Here is a 16,449-nt window from a genome sequence, read left to right as displayed (position 1 = left end):
GTTAAATGTGAAAGCATTAGAGCTACACCGATATTATTTTATTTGCCACTCGTTATGACTTCATTGTGCCATACAGGTTAAAAATAGCTAAGCATTCCAAAAATCTGGACATCAGTTCCTCTGCCATTTTTTAAAACATATATATTGCTTCAAATAGAGGCCTGTGGTAAACTTGGCAAGTTGTGTCCCATCATTGGGAAGAGCAGGGTTCCAATTATTTTCAGTCCTAACTCTGAAATTTCTATAGCTCTCAGCCAGGCTGGCAGACCTCAATGGTGGGAGAAAGTGAGGACTGCAGACGTTGGAGACCAGAGTTGAAAAATGTGGTGCTGGAAAAACACAGCAGGACAGGCAGCATCCGAGGAGCAGGGGAATCGACGTTTCGGGCATAAGCCCTTCTTCAGGAAGAAGGGCTTATGCCCAAAACGTCGATTCTCCTGCTCCTCGGATGCTGCTTGTCCTGCTGTGTTAGACCTCAATGGCGGAAAGTTACTCAGAATAAAAGGTTGGTAAAATTTGGATTCATGCTTCATTCATCTGAAGGTAACTGTAAAGTATAATGAGAGGTAATGGGTATCAAACAGTAAAACGTGGAATGCAGAAGAAAGCACTATAAGGGGGCCTTAATAAATGCCAAACCTCTGGGAGGTGTTTATAGGTGTTAATGACCAAATAGATTCTATAAGTGTTACGACCGGGGTAAAACCCTCTGCTAATTTAAACCAGACATACAGAAACGTTCACCTTGCCTCAGAAGCTGTAAAAGTATGAGTGACAAAGAACTACCAAATCCCACTATTTAAAGAAAAGTTAATAATTTATTCCTTAAGTCCAAGAGAAAAAGAGAACATTAAACAATAGCTATCAACGCTGTAATCCTCCTTTGTCTTAACGATTTGTTGACCTCCCACTCTACCACAATATACTCATCCGATAAAACTCCTCAATTAAGATTTACAAAAAATTCAAATTTCAAAACCAGTCAGCGGTTTCGATTCTCCTCTGAATCTTCCTCTGTAGATGAAAAATCTTCGTCTGGCTCAAGGTTTTTTTTTCCGTCTTCTGCTGCCCAGATTTCATATGAACAGGTACCTTTCAGAGACTGATTCTGTGGGCCTTTTTGTTTGTTAGTGCACTTTGCCATTCTGGCTAACTGTTCAAAATGCCTGATTTTTATACCCCAAAAGATCAGATCGTCTCATTGGTTTGATATTATCAAAACAATAAAATTTGAATTTGATTGGATTTTGGTATCTTGGGGCATAAGTTAAACTGATTAGCCAAATTTGAATTTGACTGGATTTTGGTATCTGGTGTATAAATTAAACTGCAAATGTGTTGCTGGTCAAAGCACAGCAGGTTAGGCAGCATCTCAGGAATAGAGAATTCGACGTTTCGAGCATAAGCCCTGATGAAGGGCTTATGCTCGAAACGTCGAATTCTCTATTCCTGAGATGCTGCCTAACCTGCTGTGCTTTGACCAGCAACACATTTGCAGCTGTGATCTCCAGCATCTGCAGACCTCATTTTTTACTATAAATTAAACTGATTGGCCAAATTCAAATATGTTGTGTAACATAGCAATTCAGCTCCAGCTATTTGTTTCACAGGGAAATGTTACAGTTTTAAATTTTTCAGCACACTTTGTGCTTGTTAAGTCCTTGCCAGCTTTCACTCTCTCTTAAAGGTACAGTGCATGCCTATAACTTCATAACACAGACAAGACGAAAGTGAGAGATTTGGAAAACCAAGCGATCACAGGCATGCTATTCTGATATTCAGGCTAGACCAGTCATTTTCTTTCATTAAGAATCCATAAGGGAATGTGCTATCAGTAAAGTAAGTGCTATGCCGAAACTCGGTGAATTAAAGAGCTAAATTTTCTTTGGTACCCTACAAGTTAATGGGTTCATGTAATGTTGCAATTTTGAAGCAGTTACTTATTCTATGTTGATGAATGACCTAATTAAAATGACATGTTATGAATTTTATGCAAATGAATTTAACAGTGCACTAAAAGACAAAATGCAATCCTGCAGGAAACCTAAACCAGATGGGACGTGACTCTGAACGTTCTGAAGGAAATATGAAAGGAGGGAGCTGATGCTCAGGTCAATGTTTAGCAGTTCTGTAGTCACAGGAATTGTGCTGAAGAACTCGACGTGAGTCAGCAAGCAGAGGGAGACACGAGCACAGAAAGTGTAGGGTTTAATTTCAGTAGTGAGGGATATGTTTGAATATGTGGGTTTGAGGATAGGAGGAAAACTGGCAAATTATTATTAATCACGGATTAGTAAGGCAGCACAGTAGCTCATGGACCCAGGTTCGATTCCAGCCTTGGGTGACAGTCTGTTTGGAGTTCGCATGTTCTCCCCGTGTCTGTGTGGGTTTCCTCTGTGCGCTCTGGTTTCCTCCTTCAGTCCAAAGATATGCAGGTATGGTGAATTAGCCATGCTAAATAGCCCTGTAGTGTCCAGGCTAGGTGGGTTAGTCACTATAAATGCAGTGTTGGAGGGATAAGGGGGGCTGGGTGTGGGTGGGATGCTCTTTGGAGGGTTGGTGCAGACTTGATGGACCGAATGGCTTATTTCTACAGAGTAGAGATCCTATGATTCTATGATTATTTCCTCACACTTCATAGCAATGAATAGAATCCACTATTTTTATTGCTGTACTTGTCTTATAAGTAGCCCTTTGCTATTTGTCTAATTTTAGCATTGTCTCCAAATCTTTAATCGCTCCCAATGGCATCTATCTAAATATATACACATTGTGCAAGTTTTTAAAATCCTCCATATCTGCCAACTCCTGTGAGAGTTGATTACAGGTTTTGAAAAAGTACAGTATGAGACCAAAATTGGTCATACAGTAGGCAGTGAAGAAGGTTATCTAAGAGTACAATGAGATGTTGATTAACTGGCCCAATGGGCCGAAAAGTGTCAGATAGAGTTTAATATGATGTGTTGCATTTTAATCAGACAAACCAATGTGGGACTTCCACAGTTAATGGGAGGGCCCTGGGACAGTTGTTGAACAGAGAGACCTAGGGGCGCAGGTACACAGTTTATTGAAAGTTGTGTCACAGGTAGACAAGGTAGTGAAGAAGGTGTTTAGTATGCTTGCTTTACTTGGTCAGAGCATTGAGTAGAGGAGAAAACATTGGTGAGGCTACGTTTGGAATACCGTGTACAGTTCTGGTCACCCAGCTCTAGGAAGTATATTATTAAACTGAAAAGGGGGCAGAAAAGATTTACAAGGATGTTAATGAGACGAGAGTTTGAGTTATAAGGAGAGGCTGGGACATTTTTCTCTGGAGCATAAAAGGCTGACAAGTGACCTTGTAGAATTTATAAGATCATGAGAGGCATAGATAAGGTCTTTACCTCAGCAAAAAGGAGTCCAAAACTAGAGGGTGTAGGTTTAAGGTGAGAGGGGCAATATTTAAAAGAGACCTAAGGGGCAACTTTTTCACACAGACAACGGTGTATTTATGGAATGAACTGCCAGAGGGTCCCTTCCACTGCTACCTGCCACCAAGCGGATTCATCCCTCCCATTAACCAATAAGCTCATACCTTCTGCATGTCTTCACCTATCCCCACTTCACCACTCTGCCCCCACTTCCCCCTTTACCTGCAACTCCCCCCCCCAGTCCTGAAGAAGGGTTACTCCCAAAACATTGATTTCTCCACCCCCTGAAGTTGCCTGGCTTGCTGTGTTCTTCCAGCCTCGTGCTTGTCTGCTTTAGATTCCAACATCTGCAGTTTTTTTGTCTCAGAGGAAGTGGTAGAGGCAGGTACAATTACAGTGTTTAAAAGACATTTGCACAGGTACATGAATAGGGAAGGTTTAGAGAGATATGGGCCAAATGTAGGCAAATGGGACTCGTTCAGTTTAGGAAACCTGATCAGCGTGGGCAAGTTGACTGAAGGGTCATTTGCCATGCTGTATGATTCTATGTCTCTGGAGCCCATAAGGAGCAGTTGTTAGGAGTTAGTAGCAATGGATCTTGATGTTCTTTACAGTATTTAAATTAATAACCTCAAGCAAGGAAAAGACGCATTCCAAATTCCAGTTGAAAAATGTGAAAGTGTAAATAGTGAAATTTTGATAAGACAGCAACAAAGGCCAAAATATATTTATTGTGATTGTTGAGTTTGACATATTTTGATTTCCTGTGGGCATGTTGGGGTTCTGAAACAATGCAACATACAGAATTTCTCCTTTGTATTCTATACAGAATCAACACCTGAGTTGAATATCTGATTATTGCTTGCTGTCAATACTATTCTGAATGTGCATTAATCAGCAATTAATTTGCCGCGTTTTGGATAGTTCCTTAAATGCACTTTCATTTGGCAACGCATTTGGCTCTTGATAAATTCATTCGATGAGGGCAAAGCTGGCTAGACCAGCATTTATTGCCCATCCCTAATTGCATATTGCTGTAGGCCGGGAGTCACGTGTCGGCCAGACCAGATAAAGATGGCAGTTTCTTTCCCTAAAGGACATTAGTGAACAAATGGCTTTTTCTGACAATGCTTTCATGATCATCTTTAGACTCTTAATTCTAGATTTTTATTGGATTTAAATTTCATCATCTGCTGTGGCAGGATTTGAACAAAGGTTCCCAGAACCTTACCTGGGTCTCAGGATTAATAGTCCAGCAATAATACCACTAGATTGTCACCTCTTCAATTGCTGGACTTGCTTCCCTTACCACCCACCCCATTTATCCTGTCTCTAATCTGTGGGTAGGTGAAATTCTGTGCATATACAGTTATATAGAAATGGAAGTTGCTAGTGCAACTATTCACATATTGTTAAGGTAACCCTGAGCCAGTGTGTTACAAGACTTTCTCTGATTAAGTCTTTTGAAGAGTCTAGGGGCTTGTGTAGATATGAGGTTATCTCAACTTAGGGTTAACTCAACCTAGACTTGGGGAATCTAGGAGATAACATCACCAATATGAGAGATACCATTACCCCATCAAATCTATTGAAAAGTCTTGTTGTTAGAATGAATGATGAGACTGCTTTGATTTTCTGTTTTGCAGCCACTTTGGACATGGTGTCATTGGCACTATGCTCATACCTGTTCTTTGAGGTGAAGACAAGACTGAGGAGAAAGGAATTTCAGAAGATAGCGATGCAGGCAACCCTGGGTGAAAGTTTTGTGATTGCTGTCTTTGGTGTGATGTTCTCAGTAACTGCCTCAGCCCTAAGTCTACACAAGTCCCTGTTGAAGGACCCAAGACTGCTGGGGAGCAGAACAGAAGAAGAGTCCACTCTGGTAACACATGAACAATGCCAAGACAATGACTAGATTTGGCTAAACATCTTGCACTGCATCACCATGTACTTGTTTGGAGCTGTCTAGTTGACCTAGGGTTCTGATCGCATTTTAACTGTGAAGAAATGCAGCACCCAGGGACGTTGGGCAGCCAACACTGCAGAGGGGACTGGTCAGTTTAAAATGAAAAGGGCCAATGGTTTTTACCACTGGTTATTGAAAGCTGAAAAGCTGAGAAAGAGAAAAGATGCTTTAATGTTTCGCTGATCAGTTTTGTTTTTTTATTTTTTATTATTCTTTGACACCAATTGAAGTAGCTTTTCTGAAGGGATTGCTCAATCACTGATCAAAATCAATAAAAGATACTGAGCTGTACAGCACAACCTTGACCCCCCTGTATTGTGTTGACTTTATCAGCCTGAGGTATGGCAGCTGATGGAACATTACAATTAACCTTCATGTCCTGGCTAAAGGTCAAATGGTCAAATCAGATGCTCCTTTGATTCCTGATTGCTATCCAGTGACTTTCATTGTCAATGTTCCTTTTCCTTTTCTGAAGAACTTCTAATGATCTTTTTCTGTCCCAATGCTCTAACTTCTGGTAAATCAGTATTGGATGACTGATGGACATCAAGTATGGTCAAATGAATATGGTTGACCAGGGAGCAGAGCTCTTCTCCATTTCAAAGCCACATCCCTCCATTTCGAAGTATGTTTTCCCTCATGAGGGAGTCTAGAAAAGTGCAAAGAATTTAAATAAATGACTGCATGTTTCAGAAGGCCTTAAACCTTTGAAATTATTATCTAATCCAGACAATTGGAGCCGGTGCCTTTGAATATACTGAGTTAGACAGACTTTTGATTGACAAGTTGAGATGACAATCAATTCAGCTGTGATTTTATGAAATGGAGGGCAGGCTAAAGGAGCCAAATGGCCTATTCCGGCTCCTATTTTATTGCCTTTTCTTCCCTTACCTTTTATTAATTCAGCTTATTGAGGCTACTTAGGGTCAGATATGTCAGCAGAACAAATGAGACACAGACGGAGGAGAAAGGGTTAAGAAAAATGGTCATGTCCCAGAGTTCCAAAAGGGGACAGAGGGGCAATAGCACTTTCATGTGAACAGTGTTAGGCTAGGAGCAGAGAAGAGTAGACATGCCACCCTAAGGCGTTACTGGAGCATTGAACAGATATGATATTACAGTAAGTAAAGGTTAGGTGTCCCATCAAAACAAGATTAAAGACAGTGGTTGGCCATCTGTTTGGTTCCCCATTACCTCTGTGTGTGCCCTAGTGTTAACTTACCATTCAAACATCATAGTTAAAATTTGACCATGGTTGAATGAATGTAATCATATGTATTATAGGTTGCTGGTACGTTCAAATCATGTAATGTTCATGTAAAAAGTAACATAAAAATCAGTGTTTTGTAACAGCTCAGGGAGATCCAGTTTCCTCATGGGAAGCATGTTTCTCACTTACAAATGCATGAATAAACACCAGTGAAGTTTCCAAATGTCTCCGTCTGGTTTTTCTGGGTCAAGGTAAGATAAGGAAACCTCCTTTTCCTGGACCAAACTGGAATAATAGGGTTACTACCAAGATGATGCTGACCAATATTTATATATTGCCTCAAATGCACAGACGGTTGAAAATCCAGTTGACCATCGCTGGCATGCTGATGTGGAATTTGGTTGCAGTGCTGGAATTGACCAAATGTCTTTGGCCTCACCTCTAAATTTGTTGTCAGTAACTATAAGAGCAGCAATCCTTGATCATTGTCTTACAATTTCCTATTGAGTACAATTACCTCAAAAATGTGAGAGCCCCATCTAGGGAAGGGTAATACACACGTGAGAGCCCCATCTAGGGAAGGGTAATACACGCACACACACACACGCACGCACGCACGCACACACACACACACACGTCTGGTCAGTATTGCCCACATCTGAGAATCTTGCAACAAAGACATGTTGAGGGGTCTGCTGGAAAAATTATAGCAAGGAGCAGAAAAGTATTAAAGATTTATTTATTAAGATACAAAGAAAAAGTGTATAAGTCACCTGTATGGAAGAACTAAAGATACATAGGTTAGGGAGAGAAGAAGTTGGCACAACATCAAGGGCTGAAAGACCTGTGCTGTGCTGTTATGTTCTATGTTCTAAGTTGACAAGTGACATTGAGGATCTAATTAAAGAACTAAGGATAGTACTAACTTAAAAGAATAGGCTTATAGTATTGTGCCAAACACGAGCAAGCCTGATGAGTGGCAAAGTTGTAGAAATCGGCAAACGTTGACCTAAAAGCAATGAAATAGGGAGGAATTATGAGCTATTACATGAAAGTAGCTGAAGAAAATGTTTCATTGGAGACAGAACAGGAATAAATGTAGGAATGAGAAATTGCAGATATATTGACCAAATATTTTGGTGGACTTCCATCAAGTCAGGTAACGTCCTGACCTGGCAGGTCCATCTCCTTCAAGGCTATCCCTGTTTGCTGTATTTTCACTCTGGGGGACCAATTAGAAGATGGGCAAATGGAGTGGGTCGATCAACCCCAGAGCTGAAAATGTGTTGCTGGTTAAAGCGCAGCAGGTCAGGCAGCATCCAAGGAACAGGAAATTCGACATTTCGGGCATAAGCCCTTCATCAGGAAGCCCTCCTGATGAAGGGCTTATGCCCAAAATGTCGAATTTCCTGTTCCTTGGATACTGCCTGACCTGCTGCGCTTTAACCAGCAACACATTTTCAGTTCTGATCTCCAGCATCTGCAGACCTCACTTTTTACTTGATCAACCCCAGAGGCAGACCGGTGCTGAGAATAAAAGAAGGCCCATAGCTAAGCCAGCAGGTTAGAACACTCCTGTTTATTGTGATATTGATCCAGTTTTAAAGATGAGTATCAGGCCTCAAACACACATTCCTTATATATCCTTCTATTCTTTCTTGTGCTCAACATTCCCCATCCATACTCTGTGTTACTCCCATTCCCTCCATTGCTACTCAGTATATGGGAAGATATCAGGAATCATGCAGAGAGGAAAAATACTTCTCACAATTTAATATACCCTGTCATGCAAACGCAATTCACACTGAAAGGAGAAAACGTCTCATTTATAACACTGAGTTAAGAAGATTGAATCCCCCAAAGTAATAAATCTGTTGAAAAAACAAATTAACATCCATTTCACTAAACATATCAGGGGCAGACAAATTATTATTAATAACAACTTGTTAAACAACAAGCAAAATGTGAACATATCCAGCCCCCTGTAAAGATAAATGGTTTACACCGTTGAAACTCAGCCAAGGATTCATAATGTGTTCAGCCGAATGAAAATATAAGCAATGGTCTCCATCAAAACTAAAAAGAAAATGATATAAGTTATTCCAGATTTCTGGTCAATTAAAGCCATGCTGGGGCCTGTTTCACTAATATATGTTGAAAGTTGCTACTTTTCAAAGGCTCTGGATATTCAGATCACTTCAGAGTTTCCAAGCAGTGGTTTGTTCTGTCTTGAATTCCCCCAAATGGGAAAAGGACCATAATCCATGGTAGCACAAACACAATGTTGACCAATGTTATGGCCAACATACCGTAATGAAGCAGAGTCCTGTAGTCAATCAATGCAGTGAAAATATATGTCTAACACTTGAAATTTGATAAACACTTCTTTCTTTGATATTTCAAAACATGTTAATAAAGGTATTCCAGGAACAGGTGATTGTTTTTCAAGAGTGATGAACTTGAGTTATTATCAGCAGGAAAATCTAAGGGACTAGGCGAAAGACTGACATCTTCGGGACTGAATGATTGCATCCTAGCATTGCTATCAGAGACGGTGAGAGGTAGGTGAGGCATGAAGGTGGTAACATGGCCTTTCCTCACTTCTTTTTAAAAGGATATGTTTGCTACTGAAGTGTTTTTGAACTGTGACTGTAAATAGCTTTGGTTTATTTTGAAAAAGAAAAGGAATAATATTTATTGCAATTGCAAATATGCAGATTAAGTGTAGAATTTGGCCCCTCCACCTGCTCTGCCAATTGATGAGATCTCGGTACACCCGTATTTCAATTTCCATCGACCCTGATGTCCTTTTCTGGCAAACATCTATCAACCTCTGCCTTAAAAATATTCAATGTTCAGGTGACCACCACTTTTGGAGACAGAGAGTTCCAAAGTTGCACAATCCTCTGAGGGAAGTCATTTCACTTCATCCCTGTCATAAAAGGGCATGTCTCAATCATTAAGCAGGGTCTCTGAGATCTGGATTCACCCATAAGAGGGAACATTTCCACATTCATCTTGTCATCATTGTTCAGGTTCTATGGTCACCCTTCACTTTTCTAGATTCCAATGGAAACAAGCCCATCGGTCTAACTCATCCTCATAATACATCCCCCTCCTTTAATATGTCAATTTAGCAAACCTGCTCTGAACTGTTTCCAATGCATTAACACCTTTTGTTAAATAAGGAGACCAAAGCTGCGCACAGGATTCAATGCCCTGTAAAATGGAAACATTCCAATAGGCTGAATGGTCTACTCCTGCTCCTGATACTTAGCTTCTTGTGTAAGATGATGCTGCAGGAGGCTAGAAGATAAGGAAATGTGCTGTCCGTATTGAGGCAGGCATCTAGGACAAAGGGTTGTTCCATGGTGCTGGAATAAGAACACAAAATGTAGGAGCAGAAACAAGCATTTCAATAAGATTGTGAATGGTTTTATAACCCCCAACTCCACTTTGCTGTGTTTCCCCCATCATTCCCTTACTAATTAAAAATCTCTTTGTCTTGAATATACCCTAATGACAGCCTTCTGTGGTTGAGAATTTCACAGGATCACTACACACTGAGAACAAAATTCCTCTTTGTCCCTGTCTTAAATGTGCGACCCTTTATTCTTTATTCTGAGGGTATTATGAAAAAGGGATGGAAACCCTACAGTTGTTCATAAGAAGGATATCATTTGAAACTTTCACCAACATTCATTTTTGAAGATGCACCAACAGAAAAAGATCATATTTTTCTCTTGACGCATTACTGTTTGTTTAATGTAAGTTGCCCGCCAAGGTGACTGACAGTAGTAGTCAGTGCAAGTCAACTTCTTACTCCTGGTGTGGATGAGGGCACAAACTGCGGGGAGGATGACTGAACTGGTGAAAAACATTGGTAGAGAGTGCCATTTAAATGGCGGGTGTGGGGGGGGGGGGGGGGGGGGAATGGAATGTAGCAGTAATTGGGGATGGCATAGTTGGGGAATATATGCTATTCTCTGCAGCAAAGACAGTGGATGTTCTTATCCATGAAACACAAAGTTAGCTTGCAGATGTAGCAAGTAATTAAGAAGGCACATAACATTTTAGTTTTTATTGCTAGGGCGTTGGAGTTTAAAACTAGGGAATTCTTGTTACAACTGTACAGGTTATTGGTGAGGTTACACCTGGAGTTCAAATACAGTTTTAGTCCCTGTATTTATTAAAGGGTATACTGTCATTGGAGGCAGCTCAAAAGAGATTCACTAGGCTGGAGGGGTTGACTTATCAAAAATAGCTAAACAGATTAAGCCCTTATCTATTAGACTTTAGTAGGAGAAATCTTATTGAAACATATGGGATGAGGCTGGGAAATAATAGTGGGAAAACTGGAAATGGCAGAGGATTTGAACAAATACTTTGCATCATCTTTCACAGTGGAAGACACTGGCATTCCAAATTACTAAATAACTTGACAAGTAGGGAAGGGAATACAATACAATATTGATTACTAGAGAAAAGTTGCGATTGAAACTAAAGACTAACAAATGCCCCCAGATCTGATAAGTTGCATCATAGGATTTTGAAGGAAGCAGCTACAGAGATAATGGATGCACTGGTAGTCATCTTCCAAGAATTGAAAATGTGTTGCTGGAAAAGCTCAGCAGGTCAGGCAGCATCCAAAGAGCAGGAGAATCGACATTTCGGGCATGAGCCCTTCTTCAGGAATAAGAAGGCTCATGCCCAAAACGTCGATTCACCCGCTCTTTGGATGCTGCCCGACCTCTGAGCTTTTCCAGCAACACATTTTCAGCTCTGATCTCCAGCATCTGCAGTCCTCACTTTCTCCATCTTCCAAGAATTATTAGGTTCTGGAAAAGGTCCAAAGGATTGGAAAACTGCCAGTGTAACATCCTTATTCAAAAAGCCAAGGAGACAAAAAAAGGGGTCACTATAGGCAGGGTAGTTTAACATTTGTCTTTGGGAAAATGTTAGAGTCTATTATAAAACATGCAATAGCAGCGCATTTAGAAATCCATCATCAAACAGAGTCAGCTTGGCTTCAGGAAAGGGATTCACACCAGACAAATGTTTTAGAATTCTCTGAGGAAATACCAAACAGGATAAATAAAGGGGAACTAGTGAATATAATGTATTTGGATTTTCTAAAGATGTTTGAAAAGGTACTGCATGTTAGACTACTTGATAAGATAAGAGCTAATGGTATTAGGAGTATTATATTAAAGTGAGGAGAGGGTTAGTTAACCAGTAGAAGATAGAGAGTTTGGATAAAAATAGAATTTCATAATGGTAACTTATAAGCAGTGGAGTGCCATGGGGAACAGTGCCAGGGGCCACCATTACAATATTACATACAACGTACAAGTAATGGTGGATTAGGGAAGTGACTGTATTATTGCCAAGCTTGTGGATGACACAAAAATTGGTGGGAACACAAGCTCTGAGAATAACGCAAAAAGTCTGCAGACGGAGATAGAAATATTAAGTGAGTGGGCAAAAATTTGGCAGATAGAACGTAATGTGGAAAAATGTGAGATTATACACTTTGGCAGAAAGAATAAAGAGGCTGTAGGGGCTGGTTGTTAACTATATTTGAGAAAAACCTTTAATCAGTAATATAAGAAGGGCTATGGAGAAAAGCAGGTACGTGAAGTTGGTGTTTATCAGATCAGCCAGGAACTCACTGAATAGTGGAGCAGGTGGATGGGCCAAATGGCCACCTATGCCTTATGGTCTTATATGAAAAGCTGAAAGTGGGCTGAGAAAGGCTTGGGAAAGGGAGGATAGAGGCAGATAGACCTCTTGGGAGCTGTGCAAAAGTAAGGACTACAGATGCTGGAAACCAGAGTTTAGATCAGAATGATGCTGGAAAAGCAAAGCTGGTTAGGCAGCATCCGAGAGCAGGAAAATCGTTGGTCATTGTGAGTGAATCAGTTTTGCAGAGGCAGAGTTCTAGCAAGGAGTATGTTGTTAAAATCTGAAGATTCATGGTATAATACTGCTGCACTGAGCTAATGAAAGTGGCTCCATCACAAAGTAAACTAGAAGTTATCACACTGTGTAGGAAGCTAGATATGCAAATTGTTTTGGCATTTAATTGTAATTTCTGTAGATAAGAATATGATGTGAATTAACAGCCACCTGTTTTCTAGTTTTATCTCAACTGACCTTTTCGCTGTATGTTTTATTCATTTTGCATTTAATTGTCAGTGTGCATTTTCTTTTATAAAATTAAAGCTGAGAATAAGAATTTATTTCTACTTTGAGTTTTAGGGGAGCAAGCAATGAGCTCTGCAGAATAAATTATGTGCAAAGATTAAGGCCAAATGTATCACGTTATAAGGAAATGTGCTGCACAACCTGCTCTGTGAAATAATATAAATTAATTTTTTGTTACTCTTCAGTGTTTTCTCCTTCTAAAGAACTCACCGAGGCTGCTCTGTACTTCTACAACCTTGATGGACACTAGCAGCAGCTACATGGGACCACCACCACCTACAAGTCGCTCACCCCCTATCTGCTTTTTGCAAAGACTGTTCCCTCCATGACTACCTGGTCAGGTCCACGCCCCCCAACAACCCACCCTCCCATCCTGGCACCTTCCCCTGCCACTGCAGGAATTGCAAAACCTGCGCCCACACCTCCCTTGTCACCTCCGTCCAAGGCCCTCAAGGAGTCTTCCACATCCATCAAAGTTTCACCTGCACATCCACCAATATCATTTATTGTATCCGTTGCTCCCGATGCGGTCTCCTCTACATTGGGGAGACTGGACGCCTTCTCTCAGAGCGCTTTAGAGAACATCTCCGGGACACCCGCACCAATCAGCCCCACCGCCCTGTGGCTGAAAATTTCACCTCCCACTCTCCCGAGGACAGTTCCTCCATCGCCACTCCCTCACCACCCGACACCTGGAGGAAGAGTGCCTCATCTTCCGCCTTGGGACCCTTCAATCCCAGAGCATCAATGTGGACTTCACCAGTTTCCTCTTTTCCCCTCCTCCCACCTTATCCCAGTTCCAACCTTCAAACTCAGCACCGTCCTCATGACCTGTCCCACATGTAAATCTTCCTTCCCATGTATCCTTCCACCCTCCTCTCCGACCTATCACCTTTATCCCCACCTCCATCCACCTATTGCACTCTCAGCTACCTTCTCCCCAGCTCCCCCGCTGCCATTTGTCCCTCCACCTCTGAGGCTCCCAGCCTCATTCCTGATGAAGGGCTCTGGCCCAAAGTCTCGATTTTCCTGGCTGTTTAAAGATCCAAGCAATGGATGGATAAGGGATTTGTTCAGCCCTATTGCTTGCCTCTCTCTTTTGTGGCTATGTCCAGTCCTGGACGACCTTGGAAAGAGAAGAACATGATGTCTACGGTGTACTTTAGGTCTTCTGTAATTGGTAGGTGCTACAAGGTCTAGAATCAACATCCATCCAGGAATGATATTTTAATTTAATTTGATAAGTTGTATTTGAAGTTTTTGATTTAGGTATGGTGCCCCTTTAAGGGGCAGTTCATAGTTTAATTTGCTTTATTTGATTTTTAGTTTCTCAAAAAACTGTAAAATGAGGCAGCGGGGAAATTGTGTAGGCAAGCAGCAGATATATGTAATTTTGTAACTAATTATTTAGAGAAGAATTAAAGTTTGCTTTTATACTTTATCAATTGGATTGGGATTGAATAACACTGCTGGTCCTATTACTGATTTTTGTCCTCTTCTAGCTCTGTGAAACCACAGTTCAGGGACTCAGAAATCAGGCAATGACGTGCCCAACAAAGAGGAATATCAACATTTCCCACTATATTCAATGGCATTACCATTGCTGAATCCCAAACCACCAATATCCTATGGGTCACTATTGATCAGAAACTGAATTGGACCAGCTAAGTGCAAAAGCAAATCAAACTTCTATGGAATTCTATGGAAAGTAACTCTCTTCCTGGCTCCCGAAAGCCTAACTACCATCTTCAAGATACAGTCTGGAGAGTGATGGAATATTCTTCACTTGCCTGGATGGGTGCAGCTTCAACAACACTCAGGAAGATTGTCACCATCCACAACAAAACAGCCTGTTTGGCATCTCATCCACCACTTTAAATAGCTCCATCACTGATGCAGAGTGGCAGCCATGTATTACACCTTTTATAGGAGCGAATTACTGCAAAATGCTGGCATCTGTCCTGAAAACAACAAATGCTGGAGATCACAGCGGGTCAGACAGCATCCATGGAGAGAGAGAGCAAGTTAATGTTTCGAGTCTAAGTGACTTCTTCAGAGCTTTTATATGCTGTAGCAACTCGCCAAGCATTTTCTAATCCCACCACCTCCATCACTTAGAAAGGAAAGGGCACTACTTCACCTTGTCCAACAACATCCTGACTTGGAACTGTAGTGCTGTTATTCCTGGGTCAGAATCCTGCAATTCTCTTCCTAACAGCCCTGTGAATGTATCTATATCAAAAGGAGTGCAACTGTTCAAGAATGGAGCTCACTACCACCTACTACAGGAAAATGACAGATGAACATTTAATGCTGATCTAGCCAAGGGTATGCACAACACATGGGTTGAGAAGGAAATGGTTTTGACATAGACTCTCAGACTCAGAGAGATGGACAGTTGCGATTGTACCAGCCTCCACCACTTCCTCTGGCAGCTCATTCCATACACACACCATCCTCTGCATCTTCAAATGTTCTTGTAAAAAATTAATATTCTGAGGATCTTGTTTTGATGGAAATGATGGTCGGACAGGACTTGGATTGTGGTGGAGATGGAGAGTACAGTTCTTGATGAGTTCAAAAGAATGGACCGTGGAAGCTATAACAAGAGCTTTGGAACAGTTAATCCCCTTGACTGTCCTTACTTAGACATGTATCATTGTTCCTTCATCGCTCTTGTAAAGCGTCTTCCAAGGATGCCCATCTTGAAGAAATATTCCTCCTCCCTTTGCAAAGATCTCAGTGAGTCTCTCTTTCTCCCTGTGACCCCCTGGTCATCTCCTCTGCCCTGAAGTTCTTCAGCCACGTTCTGAAACAATCAAGTTATTCTGCAGCCCTCCCTCGCTGCAACTTCAGGAAGCAGCTCTGGACCAGCCCAAACAATGACTCACATTGTCAAGTACTATCCACTGACTAAAATTGAAGATAGCCTTGAAGAATTCCATCTGGCCATTGACCGGGCTGTTGCTTAAGTCTGCAACTACGACTGTACACACAGCAAATAAACAAACAGTTTCTGGTCTTTTAGGGGGAAACATTTCTGTGTGAATGTGTGTGTGTGTGTGAGAGAGAGAATGTCTATACAATGACTCCCCAGATACAGTCTGCATGGTATTCTTCAATGATATTTATTTATCAGGGTGGGAACAAATTTCCATTTTCCTTACACTTCATTGCATAAGTTTTGCAGCTCAAGGAGTCCTGTTATACCTGGACATCCCAGAAGGTGGCAGCAGAATACAAACTGATACGGTTTCTATGGTGACTGAGGCTGAGGTAATGCCCAGGTTTAGAGGACATTTTCAAGGTGGGAGAGATTGACAGAAGCTGCAGACACCACAGGGCCCTCCCTCTGAGCCCCACACCTGAAGGTGTATTCCACAAACAGGTTGACAGATTCCCTCCCTCTAACAATTAATTTATTCACCTGGGATATCCCTTACTGCAAACCATCTTCACCCCGTGAAGCAGATGGAATGATTGATGATGCTATTTGAGGGAGAGATTTCTTCTGTGTACCATATGTAAAATTCTAAACCTGTTTACAAAGAACACACATTAAAATGCACTGGGTGTAGCAAGAACAAACTACCCAGACATTAAAGCACACCCTACAGGTGGTGAAGATGTTAACCCCAACAATTTTTGTTGAAGAT

General features: G+C 41.3%; 1 protein-coding gene across 2 annotated transcripts in view; it reads left to right on the top strand.

Annotated features, from left to right (window-relative positions):
- Nucleotides 1-6,809, top strand: part of LOC132817921 (transmembrane protein 127) — a 46,833-nt gene extending 40,024 nt beyond the window's left edge. Inside the window, exon 3 of one of the 2 annotated variants that reach the window (XM_060828463.1) lies at nt 5,057-6,809. In XM_060828463.1, coding sequence (XP_060684446.1) covers nt 5,057-5,325 — 269 coding nt within the window. In that variant the 3' untranslated portion in view covers nt 5,326-6,809. Of the gene's footprint in view, nt 1-247; nt 366-5,056 lie in introns of those variants that run through there. The other variant, XM_060828470.1, reaches the window with a different exon arrangement.
- Nucleotides 6,810-16,449: the final 9,640 nt, after the last annotated feature.

This window comes from Hemiscyllium ocellatum, chromosome 1 (assembly GCF_020745735.1).
Source record: "Hemiscyllium ocellatum isolate sHemOce1 chromosome 1, sHemOce1.pat.X.cur, whole genome shotgun sequence".
NCBI lineage: Eukaryota > Metazoa > Chordata > Chondrichthyes > Orectolobiformes > Hemiscylliidae > Hemiscyllium > Hemiscyllium ocellatum.
The sequence above is the reverse complement of the archived record's forward strand: the minus strand, read 5'-3'. Positions and strand labels throughout refer to the sequence as shown.